Below are 23033 nucleotides of genomic sequence, written 5' to 3'. Positions count from 1 at the left end.
TAGAGACAGAGTCTCACTGTACCGCCCTTGGTAGAGTGTCTGTACCGCCCTTGGTAGAGTGCCGTGGCGTCTCACGGCTCACAGCAACCTCCAACTCTTGGGCTTACGCGATTCTCTTGCCTCAGCCTCCCAAGCAGCTGGGACTACAGGCGCCCGCCACAACGCCCGGCTATTTTTTCTTTTTGTTGCAGTTTTTTTTTGGCCGGGGCCGGGTTTGAACCGGCCACTCTCGGCATATGGGGCCGGTGCCCTACTCACTGAGCCACAGGCACCGCCCCGTCCTTTCATTTTTGTCTCCTGTCACCAGTCACTCTTTGCTACTTGGTAACCTTCTGCTTAGATCATGAGCAACACTCTTTTGACTAGTCTGTTCCCAGTTTCTGGTATCAAAACTCCTGCTTTCAAAATATCACTTCCCAATTCAGGATTCTACAGTAGCTCTTTTATACCGATATATTAGGTTTTTAAGGATGAAATGTCCTCCTTAAGTACTATGTTTGATAGTTGACATCACTGACATTTCACTTTGACTTTTTTTTATTGCAAAGGCACATCCTTATTCTTTCAAATGCAAGATTTTTTCTTGCAATTATATTTCAAAAAAATTTTTAGAGCAATTTTTGTGAAACCATGGGTAAGTCAAAAAAATTCTTGTGGTTCAGCGCTTGTAGCTCAGCGGCTAGGGCGCCAGCCACATACACCGGAGCTGGCGGGTTCAAACCCAGCCTGGTCCCGCCAAACAACGACAACTACAACAAAAAAATAGCTGGGCGCTGTGGCGGGCACCTGTAGTCCCAGCTACTTGGGAGCCTGAGGCAAGAGAATCGCATAAGCCCAAGAGTTTGAGGTGGCTATGAGCTGTGACGCCACAGCACTCGACCCAGGGTGACATAGTGAGACTGTCTCAAAAAAAAAAAAAAGAAAAAATCCTTGTTATTTTTGAATATAAGTTCCATGGTGGAACCAATATAGCATAGACAGCTCAAAATATCAGTGAAGTTTGGGGAAAGATTGTGGCAAAAGAACCCATAGTACATGGATGGTTTGAAAAGTTCCATTCTGGTGGTTTTAATCTTGAAAATGAATCATGGGAGGTTCTGAGACCAAAGTGGATAATGATGAGCCTAAAGGTATAGTGGAAGCTAATCCATCTTTACCTACACAGCAAGGTTTGATGTTACTACTCTAACAATACCAGACCATTTGAAACAAATCACCAAGGTAAAATAAAGAAGCTGGATAGATGGGTTCCTCATGAACTGAACGAGCATCAGAAGAGGAATCATCCCCAAACCCACTAATGGTGTCTGTTTGGTGGTCCACCACTGCCAGTATCCACTACAGCTTCATGAAACCTGGTCAATCAATTACAACAGACGTCTACTGAAACTAACTAGACAACAGGATAAGAGGGCTTGCGATTAAGCAACCAACACTGGTCAACAGGGACGGGCCATTCCTCTTGTAAAGCACTTAACCATATGTCACAAAAACGATGCCGCTCAAACTATAGAAGCAAAGCTGGACTAGGAAACCCTCTGTCATTCACCACATTCTCCAGACCTCCCACCAAGAGACTACCACTGCTTCCAGGCTTGGACCACTTCTGCAAGGAAAAATATTCAATTATCACCAAGCTGTGGAAAATGCCTTTTGCCATGTCATAGCCATCTACTTGCTGGGATTCTTCATTACTGGCACACATAAGTTATTTTTTAGTGTGTATGTATTTGAGATAGAGTATCACTCTGTTGCCCCAGGCTAGAGTGTCCACGGGGCACAGTAACCTCAAACCGTTGGGCTCAAGCAACTCTGCCTCAGCCTCCCAAGTAGCTAGGACTATAATAGGCACCCACCATAATAATGTCCGGCTAATTTTTCTATTTTTACTAGAGATGGGGGCCAAGCTCTTGCTCAGGCTGGCCTCAAACTCCTGACCTCAAGAGATCCTTGGGCTCAGCCTCTAACAGTGCTAAAATTACAGGCATGAGCCACCATGCTCAGCCCACAAGCTACTGTTAGGATGGGAAAACTATGTCAATAGTTTAGGTGCCCACTTTGATCAGCTGTAATGCTCCTTGTTTAACATATAATAAATCAAACGTTTGATTCTAAACCAGACGTTTTAGATTAATGACCTAAAAATCAGTGTAAACTTCTTAGCATAGTGAATTCTTCACTCTAAGAAATAGCAGCTAGCCAGGCACTGTGGCTCACGCCTGCAATCCCAGCACTGTGGGAGGCTGAGGAGGGAGAATTGCTTGAGCTCAGGAGTTCGAGACTTGCCTTAGTGAAAGTGAGACCGACTCCTAAAAAAAAAATAATGAAAAACCCAGCTGGGTGCCGCGGCGAGTGCCTGTAATCTCAGTGGCTTCTGGAGGCTGAGGCAGTGGGATGACCACAGCCGGAGAGTCTGAGGCTGCAGTGAGCTATGATGCCATTGTACTCTGCTCAGGGCATAGACTGGGACTCTGTCTCAACCAAAAAAAAAAAAAAAGAAGAAGAGAAACAGCAGCTAGCCAGGCACAGTGGCACACACCCGTAATCCTAGCACTCTGGGAGGCCAAGGCAGATGGGTTGCTTGAGCTCAGACGTTCAAGACCAGCCTGAGCAAGAGCAAGACCTCATCTCTACTAAAAATAGAAAAACTAGCCAGGAGTTGTGACAGGCACATATAGTCCTAGCTACTTGGGAGAGTGAGGCAAGAGAATCCCTTGAGCCCTTGAGTCTGAAGTTGCTATGAGTTATGACACCATGGCATTCTACCCAGGACCAAAGAGTAAGACTCTGTCTCAGAAAAGAAACAGCAGCTAGATTAAGTCTGTGTTCACTAACCCATTCCAAAGAACTGGATGTCACAAGCCACTGTGCTCTTCCCCTCACAGAATACAATTTAAACTAACTCATAGTAACTATATATTTTCTCATTCCAGAGTTCTACTTTGTTTTTTTATAGGAAATATCTTTATTTGAAAAAGTATTGAAGGCATCCTAAAACCTTAAGCAGGATTCTGAACAGGTAAGCCCACAGACGAGATAAAAATAAATACACACCTCTGCCCTACCCTCCGAGGTGGGACTGGATGGACACTGTGGGGAGGGTATCCTTTATTACAGGAGTCTTTGAAGCCATATAAATATAGTATACACTATAGTAGATCAGTATTAAATAGTCACTGAATTTTTTTCTTTTTGGAGGTACTGGGGAATGAACCCAATAGTCACTGAATTTTTGAACTCCACTTATAAACAGATCAAAGTTCTCTACATGTAACACATAGCAGTCCCATCCCCAGGTGGCCTAGCATCCATCTGTCCTGACAAATTTCTACTTTTTTTTTTTGAGACTCACTCTGGCTCAGTCACCCTGGGTAGAGTACCATGGCATCATAGCTCACAGCAACCTCAACTTCTTGGGCTCAAGAGATTGTCTTGCCTCAGCCTCCTTAGGAGTTAGGACTACTGGCATATGTCACCACGCCCAGCTAATTTTTCTATTTTTTTTTTTTCTTTTGCAGTTTTTGGCTGGGACTGGATTTGAACCTGACACCTCTGGCATATGGGGCCGGCGCCCTACTCCTTTGAGCCACAGGCGCTGCCCTAATTTTTCTATTTTTAATAGACAGGCTCTCGCTCTTGCTCAGGGTGGTCTCCAACTCCTGAGCTCAAGCAATCCACCCAACTTGGCCTCCCAGAGTGCTAGGATTACAGGCAAGAGCCACCACACCTGGTCCAGACTTCTACTCTTGATAGTTTAAGCTTGATTAGCTTTTAAAATAGTCATAATTTAAAATGTAAACATACCATCTTTAACTTTGATATGGGTACCATTCTTAATTTATTGTATAGGTCACTGTAGAATTTTACAATCGAATATATTAGCCACACAGTGGTTTCTTTTTTTTTTTGCAGTTTGGCCAGAGCTGGGTTTGAACCTGCCACCCTCGGCATATGGGACCGGCGCCCTACTCACTGAGCCATAGGCACCGCCCACACACTTTGGTTTCTTAATAAAGATATATATTCTAGAAAAATCATAAAACAAAAGAGCTCTCAGTAATTTTCTTAGAATAGTTTATATTCTACACCAGAGGCAATACCTAATTGTTCTATTCAAGTATAATGTAGTACATGTTCTTATAATTTATTCTGTCAACCAAATGGTTAACAAGTGTCCTTTACTTTTCTGCAGTATTAACAACACAACTAACAATTGTAATTGACAAGAACTAATAACCTAGGGTAAATTGGAGCCTCTGAAATCAGGCATTCCAGTCTATCCAAGAAAATTTCATCACAAGAATAATTCTCATGCTAATACGTACTAGGATTTCAATGGTCATTTATTCCCAAGCCAGATCCTTTCTTAAGTACTCACCTCCAACGTCCAATTTAAACAGATTCAGAAAGCAATTGAGACAAATGGGGCACAAGAGATCATGTTTAAAATCAAAATCTCTAAGTCACTTATATTAAAGAACAGCCATCTTGTGAAATCAGAACAAAGAATGGACTAGCAATTACTTCATAAAAGTACTACTAAAAAATGTTTTTGAAATAAGAATGATTTTATTCTCTTTACATTTCATTATAAATTTCCTTATAAAATTGTGACTAGAACCAAGGGATCGCCTGGAATACACAGCTGCCAAGCATATAAAATACAGTTACACAGTTTTCATCCAATTACTGTCAACTGTGTCCTCTAAGAAAAGGATCTTCCACTTATCCTACCAATATAATTATATAAATAATGATCAGGGCCATGATGCCAATGCTACAGAAGCCAAACAAAACAGCCTGTAGAGCAGTGCCTGTGGCTCAATGGTTATGGCACTGGCCCCATATACCAAGGGTGGTGGGTTGGAACCCGGCCCCAGCCAGCTAAAACAGCAGTGGCAACTGCAACAAAAATAGCCGGGCGTGGTGATGGGCACCTGTAGTCCCAGCTACTCGAGGCAAGAGAATCACTTAAGCCCAAGTGTTGAAGTTGCTGTGAGCTGTGATGCCACAGCACTCTACCAAGGGGGACGGAGTAAGACTCTGTCTCAAAAAAAAAAAAGAAAGTCTGTAAACTGACTCCTGTGGGCCATCAGTTCTAAGTCTTTGCTAGAAGTGGAAAGTTACTAAATGATTTGAGACAGTGATCTAATTTATGCTTTAAGAAAGATAATGTAAAAGGTTCTCTAGATAGAATGAATTGGAAATCAAAAGCTACAAGACCAATTATAGTAATTTTCTCATTAATATCACAGGCACAAGTTGATAAAAGGCTTCAACTACAATAGTGGTGCAAAGGAAAGGATTTAAGAGCTACTTGAGGATTTGACCAATAGGGGTTGAGAAGATAAACCCAACTGAAATGTAACTGAGACTTCTGGCTCACATTAGTATTACTAATAACTAAAATTGGTTAATACCGGGCAAGCACAGGATGTGTACGAAAGTTGCCAAGCTCAGTTTTGAACATCTGCAGTAGTACAACGTACCGATGGAGCAGCCTCCAGGCATACGCTCTTGCTAAATAAACTCCTCTAAAACTTAGACCATGTGGGATGAACACATATCTGGGTGGTTATCAATACTCAGGTTGTAGCTAAAACCAGGAGTAATTAAGATCCCCCAGAAAGAACGTGCAGTACAGGCACACCTCGTTTTGTTGTGCTTTATTGTGCTTCACTTTTTTACACTGGGCAGAAATCACTGTGCTTTACAAAAGAGGTTTGTGGCAACTCTGCCTTTTTCAACAGCAGGTGCTCACTTTGGGTCTCTTAGACATTTTGGTAAATCTCATCGTATTTCAAACTTAACATCTGTTACGGTTATCTGTGTTCACTGTTTTTTTTTTTTTGGTTGTTACATTTTGGCCGGGGCAGGGTTTGAACCCGCCACCCTTGGGATATGGGGCCGGCGCCCTACTTACTGAGCCACGGGCGCCACCCCTGTTCATTGATCTTTGGTGTCCCTATTGTAATAGGGGGCAAGTATGTGGGCCACAAACCGTGCCTACATTTTTTGGGTAGTTACACCTTGAGTAGGGAACACACACCCTAATCCCTTCCCTGAGACAAAAACAGCAAAGACCTAATAACCTTGCCCCAGGGGAGAGACTGCATTCAACTTTGAAAGGATATTTTTCCACCTACCAAATCCTAGCCAAAATGTAATTCTCCAGACAATATATACCCCTAGACAAAGAACCCAAGAGAGATTTCCGGCTTGGGTCTTCCCCCTTTGCCAGAGGCTCTGGCACTTTTTTACTGCTTCTGTATTCCTTTTTAATAAAATCCTATCTTACTACTAAAAAGAAATAAAATCACAAAAATCCTAGGACCCTTAAGAATTATGCTGAATCTATCCAGCCTCTGTTCTAGAAATGGAAAAACAGGGTTCAAACCCAGCCCTGGCCAAAAAACCACACACACAAAAAAAAAAACCGAAATGGAAAAACAAAGCCAGAAGGATAATACATCCATTTATAGCATACTGTAGTGAACATTTCAAGCCCACTTTTGAGACCTACTGCCCAGGAAAAAAGAATCTTTTCAAAAAATTACTGCTCAATGACAATGCACCTGGTCACCTGAGAGCTCAGAAGATGTAGAAGAGATTAATGTTGTTATCACGCCTGCTAACACAACATCATTCTACGGCCCAGGGATCAAGGCATAACCTTCTAGAAAGGATTCACTACTCTAGATGTCATTAAGAACATTCATGATTCTGGTAGGCTGAGGAGGGTGATCACCTGAGCTCAGGAGTTCAATACCAGCCTGAGGAAGCACAAGATACCATTTCTAAAAAATAGCCAGGCACTCCGGCAGGTGTCTATAGTCCCATTTAGTTGGGAGGCTGAGGCAAGAAGATCACTTGAGCCCAGGATTATGAGGTTGCTGTGAGCCATGATGAGCTCTATGATGAGTGCTATGAGCACTCAACCTTGGGGCAACAGAGTAAGACTCTGTCTTAAAAAGCAAAACAAAACACATCAGCATTTGTTATTCAGAGAATGGAAGAAAAGCAACTGAGGCAGACGGAATAGCATGAGGAAAGACAAGAAGATCAGCAAGACCATGAGGCATGCATTATGAACTACAGGTAATTCAATATGCCTAGAGAATAGGAAAGGAGAATTTCAAGAGAAAAAATGCTGAGTACTTTAATAACATTCTCTCAAATATAAAATACTCAATACTGGAGTCAAATAACATTTGGAGGGGTCATAAACTTAGAATGGCTCCTCTAAGTTTCATGTGAGTTGAATTTTTGGTCATTGCTATCAAGATTTAACATGTGCTATGGGTTCCAGATGATGGGCAGAAACACCATGCCAATAAATACAGTTTTGTTCAGACTATGGACCTTTCTCCATAGCAAAAAAGTCCATGTTGGAGGGCATGTTTCAGTTCTGCACATTTCAATGAGAAATAGGTAATAAAAATATTACTTCTTCATTCACTGAATGCAGGTAATAGTGTTTAGATAGTAAAGATTTTAAAGGCATACTTACCTATATAAGCAGTCCATATAGTCTGCACCCTTGCTATATTCTTCCCAATACCTATGATACATAACAAGTACTTGTTCTTCAGACTCCAGAACTGTCTGTATAAAGAAGAAAAATATTTTCACTTGGAAATCACTATTTTCACTATAAACTATGAAATATATCAAAATTAATGTTCAAAGGTAAGTCTTATAATTCAAGCATGATAAATTATATCTACCAGTTACATTTTAATTTCACTACCTTTAGTAAAAATGAAACTACCAATGACTTAGATATGAGGCCAGATGCAATGGTTCACACCTGTAATTCTAGCACTCTGGGAGGCCATGGCAGACAGATTACCCAAGCTTAGGAGTTCAAGATCAACCTGAGCAAAGTGAGATCGCCATCTCTACTAAAAATAGAAAAATCAAAAAAACTATCCAGGCGTTGCAGTGGGTACCTATAGTCCTAGCTACTGAGGAGGCTAAGACAAGAGGATCACTTGAATCCACAAGTTTGAGGTTGGTGTGAGCTATGATACCATGGCAATCTACCCAGGGTGACTGAGAGAGACATGAAACTTTCAAAAAAATTTTTAAAAATTAAAAATATTAAAATAAATAAATAGACTCGGCGCCTGTAGCTCAGTGGCTAGGGTGCCAGCCACACACGCCGGAGCTGGGGGGTTCGAATCCAGTCCAGGCCTGCCAAACAACAATGACAACTACAACCAAAAAAAAAAAAAAAAAATAGCCGGGCATTGTGACGGGTGCCTATGAGTCCCAGCTACTTGGGAGGCTGAGGCAAAAGAATCACTTGAGCCCAAGAGTTGGAGGTTGCTGTGAGCTGTGACACCACAGAACTCTTTCCAGGGTGACAGCTTGAGACTCTGTCTCAAAAAAAAAAAAAAATTAAAACAAATAAATAAATAAAAATAAAAAAGACTTAGCTATGAACATGAGGCACCCATAATAGAAAATGGTTTCATTCCCAAAGATAGAAGGACAAAATGTAAGTCTGATGTGTTTTTAGGATAGAATATTAAGATCAATCTAAAATAGAACACAATTCTATTATTTTTTACCTTATGCATTTCCTCTGATCCATTTCTTTTAAATTTTTTTCGAATTGACAGATAATATTGTATGTTTTTATTGTGTACAACATGTTTTGAAGTATATATACATTACGGAGTGGTTAAATCTAGCTAATTAACACATGCACTACATAGTGCATCCATTACTTTTGATCAGCCTGAGTCAAGTATATCATCACTCGAAATTGAACTATTCACTTCTGTGAACAAGACTATTTAGGGAAACTGATACCTTTTTGACATTCCCCCAAAATAAGTTGCTTTCTATTTACTTAATAGAAAGCTATTATTTTTTGAAAAAAGAAAATGTAACTGATATCTCAGCCCTGTTTTTTAACAATTTATTTTTAAAGGAACTAGTCTAATAATAAAACTCCATTGGACTGATAAGCAGGAGATCTTAGGTTCTCTTATCACAAACCCTTAAGTAACTCACGACCTCAATTTCTATCTAATTAATTCTTTTATGAAATGCTATGCTTTAAAACTTGTAGTTTGGCGCAGTGCCTATGGCTCAATAAGTAGGGCGCCAGCCCCATATACTGAGGGTGGTGGGTTCAAATCCGGCCCCAGCCTAATTGCAACAAAAAAATAGCCAGGCATTGTGGCGGGCGCCTGTGCTCCTTGCTACTTGGGAGGCTGAGGCAAGAGAATCGCCTAAGCCCAAGAGCTGGAGGTTGCTGTGAACTGTGAAACCACAGCACTCTACTGAGGGCCACAAAGTGAGACTCTGTCTCTTTAAAAAAAAAAAAAAAAAAAAAAAAAAACTTGTAGTTTTAGCAATTCAGGCTTAGGATGATAAAAATAACCCATAAATCACACTTTTTGCCTACCCAATTGGTAAATAAATTATAAATAGTAACTACTCAATAATGCTAGAGAATAGGGAACCCTTATGTGAAGTACTGCTACTGGTTAGATATAACATAAACCAGCATAATTTGTTAATATATGTCAAAAATAATAAAAATGTGTATGACCCAGCAATTCCATGTCTAGGGATTTATCCTGTAGACAACTTAGTTATACAACAGTAATTTAGCTACAAGGATGTCCTCATAGAATTAAGTATATATTAGTACATGTATACACTAAAAGAGATACACTTAAGTAAATAAGTGTATCTTATTTGTTTCTTACATCAAAAATAAGAACACTGGGGCAGTGCCTGTGGCTCAAAGGAGTAGGGCACCAGCCCCCATATGCCAGAGGTAGTGGGTTCAAACCCATCCCTGGCCAAAAAAAAAAAACCAGCAAAAAAAAAAAAAAAAGAACACTGGTTATTTCCAAAGGTATATTATGGGCAATGTTCGTGTTCTTTTTCTACTCTGTATGTTCTAAATCAGAGGTGTCCAACCTGCAGCCAGAAGGCTGCAGCTGTTTTGTGAGGACTTTTTTCACTTACCTCTGGTGTCAGATATCATGAAAAGTATGCACAGACTCTTTTGTTTTTGTTTTAGAGACAGAGTCTCATTTTATTGCTCTTGGTAGAATGCCGTGGCATCATAGTTCACAGCAACTTCCAACTCCTGGGCTTAGGCGAGTCTCTTGCCTCAGCCTCCTGCATAGCTGGGACTACGGGCACATGCTAGAACGCCCGGTTATTTTTTTTTGTTGCAGTTTGGCCGGGGCCGGGTTCGAACCCGCCACCCTCAGTATGGGGGGGTGGTGCCCTACCCACTGAGTCACAGGCACCGCTCAGACCCCTTTTTTTGTTAATCAGCTTTCATTAGTGTTTGTATATTTAAGGTGTGCCCCAAAGTAACTCATCTTCCAATGTGAGGCAAAGGGAAGGTTGGAAACCCCTGTTCTAAATCATCCATAATAGTAATGCAACACTTTACTAATGAAAAAAAGTTTACTCCCTCAACCAAATCAAATTTCCATGAAACAGCTTTTTTTTTCTTTTCAGGTGAAACGGCTTTAATTCTGTTAGCTATGTAACAATTTATGTTAAGTTTTGCAATCTTTCATAAAACTTCTTCACAATGCTTCTAAATTACAGAATTATGCCAATGTTAATTTCTCAGTTTTAATAATGCTACCATTTTATGTAAGATGTTAACATTAAGAAGTTGTTGAGGGCGGCGCCTATGGCTCAGTCGGTAAGGAGCCGGCCCCATATACCGAGGGTGGCGGGTTCAAACCTGGCCCCGGCCGAACTGCAACCAAAAAATAGCCGGGCGTTGTGGCAGGCGCCTATAGTCCCAGCTGCTTGGGAGGCTGAGGCAAGAGAATCACTTAAGCCCAGGAGTTGGAGGTTGCTGTGAGCTGTGTGAGGCCATGGCACTCTACCGAGGGCCATAAAGTGAGACTCTGTCTCTATAAAAAAAATAAATAAATAAATAAATAAAACGTTAAAAAAAAAAGAAGAAGTTGTTGAAAAGGATATGAGAATTCTCTACTATTTTGCAAATCTGGCATCATGGGTTCTTTCTACTTTTAAGGGTATACTCCCAGCCCTTGGCAGGGTTAGACAATTTATATAAATTATGTTGTTCTCATTTTATAGCTAAAGAAGTTTAAAGCTCAATAAAGTTGGTAAGTAAGTTATTCTTGGTCCCAACAGCTAATAACCACTACAGTCAAGATTCTATCTAGAATATTAAAAAAAAAGAAAATTCTGGCCCGGGCAACAAATTAGCTCATCCCCTTCCCGATAAGCTCATTAGAAATGCCGTCTACAGCACAATACAGATGGTCCCAGGGTTATGGATAAAATACCCTTCTGAGATCATTTTCAGGTCAGGTTTGCATGCAACCTGGATCCCTGAGGAACAGCGCATGTACAGTGGCAACAGTAATAATAACAATAATACAATGATGGCTCACGTTTGGTAATAATAATATGGTATAATACTGTAACACCAATAATTATCCATAAGTTGTAATAAGGAGTTACAGAAACTACTGTGATCTTTTAATTCCTAGGCTAATACAAATCCTATTCTTATTTTGATTTTCTAACCAAATCAATAATAACCTCTCCATTTCAATAATTAATCTACTACACTTAGTAATAATTGATGCTTTCATAAGAGTACTGCCTCTCACATGCTCCAGTATTCTCACTGTATCCTTTATATTTAAGCAACAAATGCCCAATGCTTTCCCAATGAATGATGGCATCTGGCCTTTCTCTGAAAGCAAATCCATTGTAATTACCTTTCTCTTCACTGCAGGATCATCTGGACTTGCAATAGACTTTTGCTTGGGAGGCATGATTGTAAGGGTAAACACAGACTCAAAATCAAATAAGAAAGTTAAGATGAAAGTGATACTGTGCCTAGCAACTGTATGTACAGTGAAACTAGCTGTTAATATAAAGATGCTGCACTATCAAACTGCTTACGCCATGCAGATCTGTTTACCTGTGTGGAAGAAATTAGTTCCCAATTAGTAATCTAATTATTTAATTATAAATCATGCTGATGGGGAGTCTTAGGAGCCCATGTGCAAGTATGGAACGCCATTATGTGGGTCATCTGTAACCCAGGGACTGTCTATATTGCAAAATTCAGTGTTTATACACAGATCTGTCTTTGGCATGCAGAATAATTGGTTACAGAGACCACTTATATCACCGTTTACCATTTCCCTTTTTAATTTTAGATTTTGAAAGACTTTATATAACATATGAAAAAGCAGCTAAAATATTGAAAATAATATAGAGATTTACCAAGAGATAGGGATCAAAAGTAAGAGAAAACTTGGCTGTATAAACACCAGCCAGAGGATACAGGAGCACATTTTTTTTTTCTTTAGGAGCACATTCTATTTATTTATTTATTTATTTTTGAGACAGAGTCTATATCGCCCTTAGTGGAATGCTGTGCCATCACAGCTCCCAGCAACCTCAAACTCCTGGGCTTAAATGATTCTCTTGCTCAGCCTCCCAAGCAGCTGGGACTACAGGCGCCCACCACAACACCCGGCTATTTTTTGTTACAGTTGTCATTGCAGTTTAGCAGGCTGGGGCCAGGTTGGAATCCGCCTTGGTGTATGTGGCTAGAGCCATAACCACTGTGCTATGGGCACCAAGGCTAAGAGTACATTTTAAAACTCAACAAATCTTGAGTTCACCTTGCTCCTTCATTTACTAGTTAAATTATCTTGAACAAGAAAACTGACTTCCCTTGGAGAACCTAACATCATCATAATGTTTAATCCAAAATCTTTTATTTACTCATATATATAAAAGTATATGCACACAAACTTACATACACTATATGTTTAGAAAATAATATTTACAAAACAAAACAAATATGTCCTGCACTGAAAAACAATGAATTATTCGAGAAAACAGCAAACTATTCAATAACTACATAGCTATAAAAATATTTATATCAGGCTGCGTGCACTGGCTCATGCCTGTAATCCTAGCACTCTGGGAGGCCCAGGGGGTAAATCTCCTGAGTGCAAGTGTTCAAGACCAGCCTGAGCAAGAATGAAACCCTATTTCTACTAAAAAAAAATTAGAAAAGTAAACCCAGTGTGAAGGTTCACACCTGTAGTCCCAGCTACTGGGGAAGCTGAGGCTGAGGCCGAGGCCAGAGGATTGCTTGAGCCCAAGAATTTGAGGTTGCTATGAGCTATGACACCACGGCATTCTACCCAGGGAGACAGAGTCAGACTGTATCAAAAAAAAAAAAAAAACACAAAACTTCACACTTATATTGCAGATAGATCATTCCTTACCTTGTGCAAATGCCGAACGTGATTTTCCAAAAAAATCTTAGTTTCTGTATAAAGTCTTTCTCCAAGGGGTTCAGGATAGGCCACACATAAAGCATAGATATCTCTAGTTATATTATTAAGGTTTTCATATTCATTGGTGATACAATTTTAAGATGAAATTTAACTCACTTGGCATTAAATGAAAAATCATTTCTTTTTTTCTGATTTAGTCTTACGATATACATAATATTGTCATATATATGACCAAAGGGAAACGCATAATCAGGCTTACTTTAACCATGTACTTACACCGCACAATAGGATTCATTCAACAAGTATTTGCTGAAAATTATTTAAAGTCATCATGAGGAAAGTGGTTCCTTTTTAAAGAGCTTAAAATCCAGGGCAGCGCCTGTGGCTCAGTCAGTAAGGCGCCGGCCCCATATACCGAGGGTGGCGGGTTCAAACCCGGCCCTGGCCAAACTGCAACCAAAAAATAGCCGGGCGTTGTGGCGGGCGCCTGTAGTCCCAGCTACTCGGGAGGCTGAGGCAAGAGAATCACGTAAGCCAGGAGTTGGAGGTTGCTGTGAGCTGTGTGAGGCCACGGCACTCTACCCGAGGGCCATAAAGTGAGACTCTGTCTCTACAAAAAAAAAAAAAAGAGCTTAAAATCCAAAGGGGTTCTCTAGAAAATCAAATTACCCAGAAACCTACAGAATAAGGTTTATGTGAGAATGGATATAAGCGCAGCATCAACAAAGGGCTAAGGAAAGAGGCAGACATGTCTGAGCAATTCTAAGAAACCGAAGAATTACTCAGGATATACTACAACCTATCCACTGTCCCTCAGCATTTATTCTATTAGAAGAGATGTAGTACGAATAACAGTATCAATCAATCAATTAAGTTTTTGAATACCAACTAAGTACCTTGCTAGGCATCACCGGGGGTGTATCCCTTATTACAATGGAAAGAAAGGAGTTTTTTTCGTTCACAACTGTATTCCCAAAGCCTAAAGTAATACCTGACAGATACTATGTACTAAATAAATAGTTGTTGAATGAAAAATTATCAAATATTGACCACCACAAAAGAGATGGTGAACTTGGAAATGTAAAGAATAATATAGTTGGCGGCGCCTGTGGCTCAAGGAGTAGGGCGCCAGTCCCATATGCCGGAGGTGGCGGGTTCAAACCCAGCCCCGGCCAAAAACTACAAATAAAAAAATAAAAGAATAATACAGTTGAAAATACTTACACTGGAAGTTCTACCATTTATATAAGCTTAAACTTGTTCTCATTTTCCAACAAGTTTATCAATTTTATTTATTTTTTTTTATTATTATTTTTTTTTTTGTAGAGACAGAGTCTCACTGTACCGCCCCCAGGTAGAGTGCCGTGGCGTCACACGGCTCACAGCAACCTCTAACTCTTGGGCTTACGCGATTCTCTTGCCTCAGCCTCCCAAGCAGCTGGGACTACAGGCACCCGCCACAATGCCCGGCTATTTTTCTGTTGCAGTTTGGCCGGGGCTGGGTTTGAACCCACCACCCTCGGCATATGGGGCCGGCGCCCTACTCACTGAGCCATAGGCGCCGCCCTATTTATTTTTTTTTTAAGAGACAGAGTCTCACTCCATTGCCCTTGGTAGAGTGCTGTGGCATCACAGCTCACAGCAACCGCCAGCTCTTGGACTTAGGCGATTCTCTTGCCTCAGCCTCCAGAGCAGCTGGGACTACAGGCGCCCGCCACAACGCCCAGCTATTTTTTGTCTCGGTTTGGCCGGGGCCAGGTTTGAACCCGCCACACCAGATATACAGGGCTGGTGCCCTACTCACTGAACCGCAGGCGCCACCCCAAATTTATCAATTTTAGAACAAGCAGCCACTAAAAGGATACGAGAAGCGATCGTTCCAAGTTGCTCTTTCGACGTATTCCAACATGACAACAGCTTTGATAGTAGTTAAAAGTTTGTTCCATGTTTCATCAAAATCTACTACTCTTGGTTTCAAGGACATTGTGCAAGGTTAGTGTTGAATCTGTCAATCAAAAACAATAACTGCATTAGCATGAATTCTGCAAGTGTCGCTAATTATTTTTAAAGCACCACATAATTAAATAGCATGATACATGAATGGAATAAGAACAGAACCTGGTACATAGTAAGGACAGACTGAACATGGACTACCATCTTTTCATAACTATCTGGACAAGAAATTTCATAGACCATTTACATTTATTACAAATTTTACAAATGGAAAGCTTTTAGTAAAATTACTTATGACTAAGGGTACTGCTTCACAGATATATAATCCACACTGAACATGCTGAGGGAAAGAAGCTGGGACCAGTTAACCGCAGAGCCAAATCCCATCATGGAAAATAGGCAGGACACTCAACAAAAAAAGTGTTGGCCCCAAACCTTCAATGTCGACACTCTAAAACTGGAGAAAGTGGTAGTATCAAAGGAATATGAAAAGACACAAGAAAATGAAAGGGTTTATCTTCCTGGAGCATCAGTGTTGGTAACAGATGAGGCAGGAAATTTACATTTATATTAAAACAGATAGTAAATATGGGTAGAATGCAAAATTCACATGACCTTTAAGATTTCAAGCCAGCCGCAGCCAGTTCACATCTGTAATCCTAGCACTCTGCAAGGCCAAGGCGGGAGGATTGCTTGAGCTCAGGAGTTCGAGACCAGCCTGAGCCAGAGCAAGACCCCATCTCTACTAAAAATAAAAAAATTAGCCAGGCAGTGTCACAGATGCCTGTAGTCCCAGCTCCTTGGGAGGCTGAGGCAAGAGGATTGCTTGAGCCCAGGAATTGAGGTGCTGTGAGCTCTGACGCTACAGCACTCTATCCAGGGCAACAGAGTGAGACTCAATCAATCAATAAATAAAAATTAAAGATTTCAAAGAAATGCCAAGATCACAGCAGAGAGTTTTAGGCTCCTTCTCAGCTTCTTGGCTTATATGCACCGACTTCTCTAGTGAGAAGCACAGCTCTAGCATGGAACCCCAGTTCCAGTGAACTTGATAGGACTTTACAGGACAGTAGCTGACTTCTAGAACAAAAAGGTAGAAACTTAGTTCAAGCTAGATTCTCAATCTTTCCCAAGATCGCTTTGGAAGAACAGAATTAAAAGAAAAACTTTGTAAGTTAAACTGAATTGCCCAAAGGAATGCTTTTCTGGTGTTTTAACAACCTCTGCAAACTCACCCCTTGTTAGCAGGACTGTGAAACACCAACCTAATCTGTGGCCAAAGTAAAACAGGGATGAAGTATCTTTTCTCTTGTCTCCCACAGTGAGGAAAAATGGTGGGGAGCAACAATGGGTAAGAGGGAACGGGACATAAAGAGCAAAGGAGATGGAGTGGAGAACAGCTACCCTGGAGCTATAAACCACCACAGGCACTTCCAGTTTCTATCCTGAGAAGAAAGAACGCAAGAGGAGCCCCACAAATAAACTTGGAATAAAATCCTTGGGGATGGGGGTGGCGGAAAAAATTCAAAGAAAAATGTTACCCAAGACTTCAGAACTTGTCCCCAAGGCCACATCAGAAGACTGATCCACAGACAAAGAGGCTGGCAGAATCTTCCTTCTGAGCAGAAGTAACAAGCTTTTGTAGTTCTGATCAGTCCTATCTTCAGCTAAGATGATCTTGGGACCACTGCCTGGATTCCCATCTTGGCTAAGTCAATCTCAACATTGCCACCTGGATTCATCCCATCTTTAGTGGTACAGAACAAAGGGCACTCCCCTGCCCCACCTGACCATGGCCTGAGGCAGGGATGTAGGTTGTAGTTCTCAAAAAGTGTAAGGGGACCGTGTGCGGTGGCTCATGCCTGTAATCCCAGCACTTTGGGAGGCCAAGGCGGGTGGATTGCTGGAGCTCACCAGTTTAAGATCAGCCTGAGCCAGAACAAGACCTCACCTCTAAAACAGTGGGGCACCGTGGCAGGCACCTGTAGTTCCAGCTGAGACAAGAGAAGCACTTGAGGCTCAGTGCCCGTAGCTCAGTGATTAGGGCACCAGCCACATGACAACCACCACCAGAGAATAGCTGGACGTTGTTGAGGATGCCTATAGTCCCAGCTACTTGGGAGGCTGAGGCAAGATAATCACTTAAGCCCAAGAGTTTGAAGTTGCTGTGAGCTGTGATGCCATGGTACTCTACCGAGGGAGACATAGTGAGACTCTGTCTCAAAAAAAAAAAAAAAAGAGAGAGAGAGAGAATCGCTTGAGCCCAAGAGTTTGAGGTTGCTGTGATCTATGACACCATAGCACTCTACAGAGGGCAACAAAGTACATACCAATGGCTCCATCTCTTTACCTTCAATTTTTTCCTGAACCATCTAGAATGGAATAGCAGTAATTTCTTGTGCAAAGGGTAGGGGGTAGGGAGGAGGCTATGGAAAAACCTACCAATTTTACTTGGCTGTAAATTAGGGAATGAACTGTCACTCCTCTTCCTATTCGCCACATCTTATCCAACTACTGTGCTCCTGAGTATTTCCTGAATCTATCTATTACTGTGCAACCCTGCAAATGCCCTGGATCCAGGCTCTCAGCAGAAATAACAGCTGTTACATCTACTAGGTTATTAAGTAAGAAGTGTCCGATTTTCTTAAGTACTAAGTTTGACAGCTCTGACATTTCACTTTGACATTTCATATGGGGTATTTTTTTGTAAAGGTACATCCTCATTTCTTTCAAACTCATGGCTTTTTGGCTTGTCATTATCTTTTGATTTTTTTTTACAGCAATTTTTGTGAAACCATGAGTAAGTAAAAAATTCCTCTTATTTTTCAAATATGAGTTCCATCATGGCACCAATGCAGTGCGGATGTTTGAGAGGTTCAGTTTGGGTGATTTTAATCTTGAAAATGAGCTATGTGGAAGACTTGAGACCAAGGTAGATAATAATGAGCTCAAAGTTATAGTGGAAGTGAATTCATCTCAACCTGTGCATGAATTAGTAGCAAGGTTTGACATCGCTACTCCAACAATATTGGACCATTTGAAACAAATTGCCAAAGTAAAATAAAGAAGCTGGATAGATGGGTTCCTCATGAATTAAACAAGCATCACAAGAGAAATCTCAAATTCTTCTCGCCTTTCTTTGCTCTCCCAACATAAAGGCAAACCATTTCTACACCATACTGTTAACGTGTGATGAAAATGGATTCTTTTTGACAATCACAAGCATTTGGCACAGTGGCTGGATAAAGATGAACTGCAAAAACACAGTCCAAAATCAAATATTCACCCCCAAATCCTAACAGTGTCTGTTTGATGGTCACTACAGCCGCATGAAACCGGGCCAATAGATTACAGCAGATGTCCACTGCACCCCAATGGACGACATGATGAGGATGCTTGTGATTAAGCAGCGAGACTGGTCAATAGAGACAAACCAGTCCAAAGCTGGATCACATGTCCCATAAACTTTGCTCAAACTACAGAAGTGAAGCTAGACTTGGAAACTGTCATCCACCTTCTCCGCCAGACTTTGCACCAACTACCGCTGCTTCCAGGCTTTGGACTACTTCTTGCAAGGAAAAGTGCTCAACTCCCAACAAGCTGCGGATAACATCTTTTGTAACTTCATTGCCATTTGCTCTCAAGGCTTCTTCACCGCTGGCATAAACAGGCTACTGTTCAGATGGAAAAACTATGTCAATAGTTTAGGCATACTTTGACTAACTGTACTAATTCTTTTTTTTTTTATTGTTAAACTATAGCTGTGTACATTAGTGCAATCAAGGGGTACAATTTGCGAGTTTCATATACAATCTGAAATATTCTCATCAAACTGTTCAACGTAGCCTTCATGGCATTTTCTTAGTAACTGTACTAATTCTTACATACTTTATATATGAAGTTTATTCTCAATAAACTTTTTTTTTTTTTTTAAAGACAGAGTCTCAAGCTGTCACCCTGCATAGAGGTGTCATAGCTCACAGCAACCTCCAACTCTTGGGCTCAAGAGAGCCTCTTGCCTCAGTTTTTCTATTTTTAGTAGAGATGGGGTCTCGCTCTTGCTCAGGCTGGTCTCAAACTCCTGAGCTCCAGCAATCCACCCACTTTGTTCTCCCAGAGTGCTAGGATTACAGGTGTGAGGATACAATAAACTGTTGACGCAAAATCAGACGTTTCAGAATTAAAACATAGTGCTTACTACAGGCTAAGCCCTATTCTAAGTGCATTAACTGCATAAGCTAATTTAATCCTTTCAACAACCTGATAGGTAGGTCCCACAGTTCTCTCCATTTTTTGCATAAGAAAACCAAGTCACAGGGTGATTAAGAAACTTGCTCAGGCCAGCTCTGGTGGCTCATGCCTATAATCTCATCTAGGAGTCCAAGTGTTCGATAGCAGCCTGAGTGAGTCTCTACAAAAACTGAAAAAAAATTAGTCAGGTGTGGTAGCACATGACTATGAGTCTCATCTGTTCAAAAGGTTGATGGGGACGGATCATCTGAACCCAGTTGAACTGTCTGAGGTTATAGTAAGCTATGATGATGCCACTGAACTCTAGCCTGGGCCATGGAGCAAGGACACTGTCTCAAAAAATAATAAAATAAAGATGTTTCTTCTTAGAAGAAAAGAAGGGATGATGGAAGGAAGAAGGAAGGAGAAAGAAAATTAAGATGTTCTATTTATGGGTGGTGCCTGTGGCTCAGTGAGTAGAGTGCCAGCCCCATATACCGAGGGTGATGGGTTTGAACCTGGCCCCGGCCAAACTGCAATAAAAAAATAGCCGGGCATTGTGGCAGGCACTTGTAGTCCCTGCTACTTGGGAGGCTGAGGCAAGAGAATCGCCTAAAACCAAGAGTTTGAGGTTGCTGTGAGCTGTGATGCCGCAGCACTCTACCGAGGGTAACAAAGTGAGACTCTGTCTCTAAAAAAAAAAAAAAAAAAAAAGATGTTCTTTTTACATACTTGGAGGGAAAAAAAAAAAGAAACTTGTTTAAGGTCACAGAGCTATGTAATGGTACATCAGGACTGAGAACAATGCTGGGGCCTGTGCTCTCATCTGCTATGTACAAATGTACCACCTTGCTAACATTTTCAGTGATACTATTCTAGGTTCAGATACAGTGGCCAAAAAACAGTTTTTGACTTGGCTCGGTGCCTGTAGCTCACATGCACCAGAGCTGGCAGGTTCGAACCCAGCCCAGGCCTGCCAAACAGTGACAATTACAATAATAACAACAACAAAAAAAATAGCTGGGTTTTGTGGGGGGCACCTGTAGTCCCAGCTACTGGGAGGCTGAGGCAAGAGAATCATTTAAGCCCAAGAGTTTGAGGTTGCTGTGAGCTGTGACACCACTGCACTCTACCAAGGGTGACTCAGTGAGACTCTGTCTCAAAAAATAAAAAAATAATAATAAGCAAACAACCTGACAAGCCAATGCAGAAAGTACACTGAAATGCTCTAGTATATTCTCTGTTTGCCCTAAAGCCCATGTAACTAAAAAAACTTAAAATGTCAGGTGGCGCCTGTGGCTCAGTGGGTAGGGTGCCGACAGGTTCAAATCTGGCCCTGGCCGAACTACAACTAAAAAATAGCCGGGCGCTGTGGCGGGCGCCTGTAGTCCCAGCTGCTCGGGAGGCTGAGGCAAGAGAATTGCCTAAGCCCAGGAGTTGGAGGTTGGGTAATAAAGTGAGACTCTATCTCTAAAAAAGATAAGAAAATAAAAAAACTTAAAATGTCTTCATTTTCTTTTTTTTTTTTTTTTCTTTTTGAGACAGAGTCCTACTATGTCACCCTCGGTAGAGTGCCGTGGCATCACAGCTCACAGCCACCTCCAATTCTTGGGCTTCAGTGATTCTCTTGCCTCAGCCTCCCAAGTAGCTGAGACTACAGGCACCTGCCACAACGCCCGGCTATTTTCTTGTTGTTGTTGTTGTTGCAGTTGTCATTGTTGTTTTAGCTGGCCCAGGCTGGGTTCAAACCTGCCAACTTTGGTGTATGTGGCTGGCACTGTAACCACTTGCTACAGGCGCCAAGCCACATCTTCATTTCCTTGAAATCATTTAAATGATGACAACCTGGAGAGTTTACACAAGGACATGAAAGAGATCGGGCAAGGAAAGAGACAGGACTGCAACTGCTTCACTGTTTCCTCCTCCCAAGCTATCACACAACTCATAAAAATACATGAGCTTGGTGCTTTATTCCTGCATATTCCTAGGGATCCCCATCACCCCTCATTTAGACCATGTCCCATCAATTATCTGCAAAGTTCAAACCTCACACTACCATAACCTCCTTTAGCTTTCTTCTGAGTTCCACTCTTGCAGTGACAGAGATTTCAGCACTTAGGTACACAAGTACAGTGTCTGGGGCCCCTGATCGTTATGGGCCCTAAACATAAAACATAGGCTTCAAATTTTTAAAGCATTACAAAATAAAAATAAATATCTAATTGCCTATTTACAGAAAACATTGTCAACCTTAATAAATATAGTATCTGTGAAATTAATACATGTTGAGAACACTGATTGATTAGATTTTCTCACAGTACCCTTTCTAAATACACATGACTGTCAATAATAATAATAATTTTTTTTTTTTTTTGAGACAGAGCCTCAAGCTGTCAGCCGGGGTAGAGTGCCATGGCATCTTAGCTCACAGAAACCTCCAACTCCTGGGCTTAAGCGATTCTCTTGCCTCAGCCTCCCAAGTAGCTGGGACCACAGGCGCCCGCCACAATGCCCAGCTACCCTGTTTCCCTGAAAATAAGACATCCTCTGAAAATAAGACCTACTTACAGGAAAGATAAGACGTCCCCTGAAAATAAGACCTAGCACATCTTTGGGAGCACACCTTAAAATAAGACTCTTATTTTCGGGGAAACAGGGTATTTTTTTTGGTTACAGCCATCATTGTTGTTTGGCAGGCCCCGGGCTGGATTCGAACCCGCCAGCTCAGATGTATGTGACTGGTGCCTTAGCCGCTTGAGCCACAGGCGCCGAGCCAATAATAAATTAAATAATCACAAAAGTGAACTATACAAACATAGAGTTACCATATGAATCAGCAATTCTATTTGTAGGTATATACCCACGAAAAGTGAAAATATTTTCACACAAAAGCTGACAAACAAATGTTTGTAGCAGCATTATTCATAAAAACCAAAAAGTAGTGTGGCGCCTGTGGCTCAGTGAGTAGGGCGCCGGCCCCATATACTGAGGGTGGCGGATTCAAACCCAGCCCCGGCTGAACTGCAACCAAAAAATAGCCGGGCATTGTGGCGGGCGCCTGTAATCCCAGCTGCTCGGGAGGCTGAGGCAGGAGAATCGCGGAAGCCCTAGAGCTAGAGATTGCTGTGAGTCCTGTGACATCAGGGCACTCTACTGAAGGCGGTAAAGTGAGACTCTGTCTCTACAAAAAAAAAAAAAAACCAAAAAGTAGAAATAACTCAAACATTTCTCAATGGATAAATGGACAAATAAATTGCATTATGGCCTTATAACAAAATAGCAATCAGCAATACAAGGAAATGAAATACTCATATACACTACAATGTAGATGAACCTCAAGAACACTATACTATGTGAATGAAGTAGGTCACAAAAGACCACATATTGTATGATTCTCTTTATATGGAATACCCAGAATAGGAAAATCTATAGACACAGAGATAGATTAGTGGTTGCCTAGGGAACTTGAGGAGGAAGTGACTGCTAATGGATGAAAATGTTCTAGAAGTGACTGCCATGATAGTTGCACAACTCTGCAAATATACTAAAAAA

General features: G+C 41.3%; 1 protein-coding gene across 2 annotated transcripts in view; it reads right to left on the bottom strand.

The window, feature by feature from the left end:
- The window catches only part of CUL2 (cullin 2), a 97888-nt gene that overhangs the window by 59420 nt on the left and 15435 nt on the right, over window positions 1-23033 (bottom strand). For both annotated transcript variants that reach the window (XM_053572939.1, XM_053572938.1), the window contains exons 2-4: window positions 15164-15303; window positions 13287-13389; window positions 7511-7605 (exon numbers count right to left, since the gene is read on the bottom strand). In XM_053572939.1, the coding sequence (XP_053428914.1) occupies window positions 7511-7605; window positions 13287-13389; window positions 15164-15282 (317 nt within the window). In that variant the 5' untranslated portion in view covers window positions 15283-15303. The remainder of the gene's footprint in view (window positions 1-7510; window positions 7606-13286; window positions 13390-15163; window positions 15304-23033) is intronic.

Source organism: Nycticebus coucang, chromosome 20 (genome assembly GCF_027406575.1).
Source record: "Nycticebus coucang isolate mNycCou1 chromosome 20, mNycCou1.pri, whole genome shotgun sequence".
Taxonomy (NCBI): Eukaryota; Metazoa; Chordata; class Mammalia; order Primates; family Lorisidae; genus Nycticebus; species Nycticebus coucang.
Note: the sequence above shows the minus strand (reverse complement) of the source record. Positions and strands in the feature narration are given on the sequence as shown.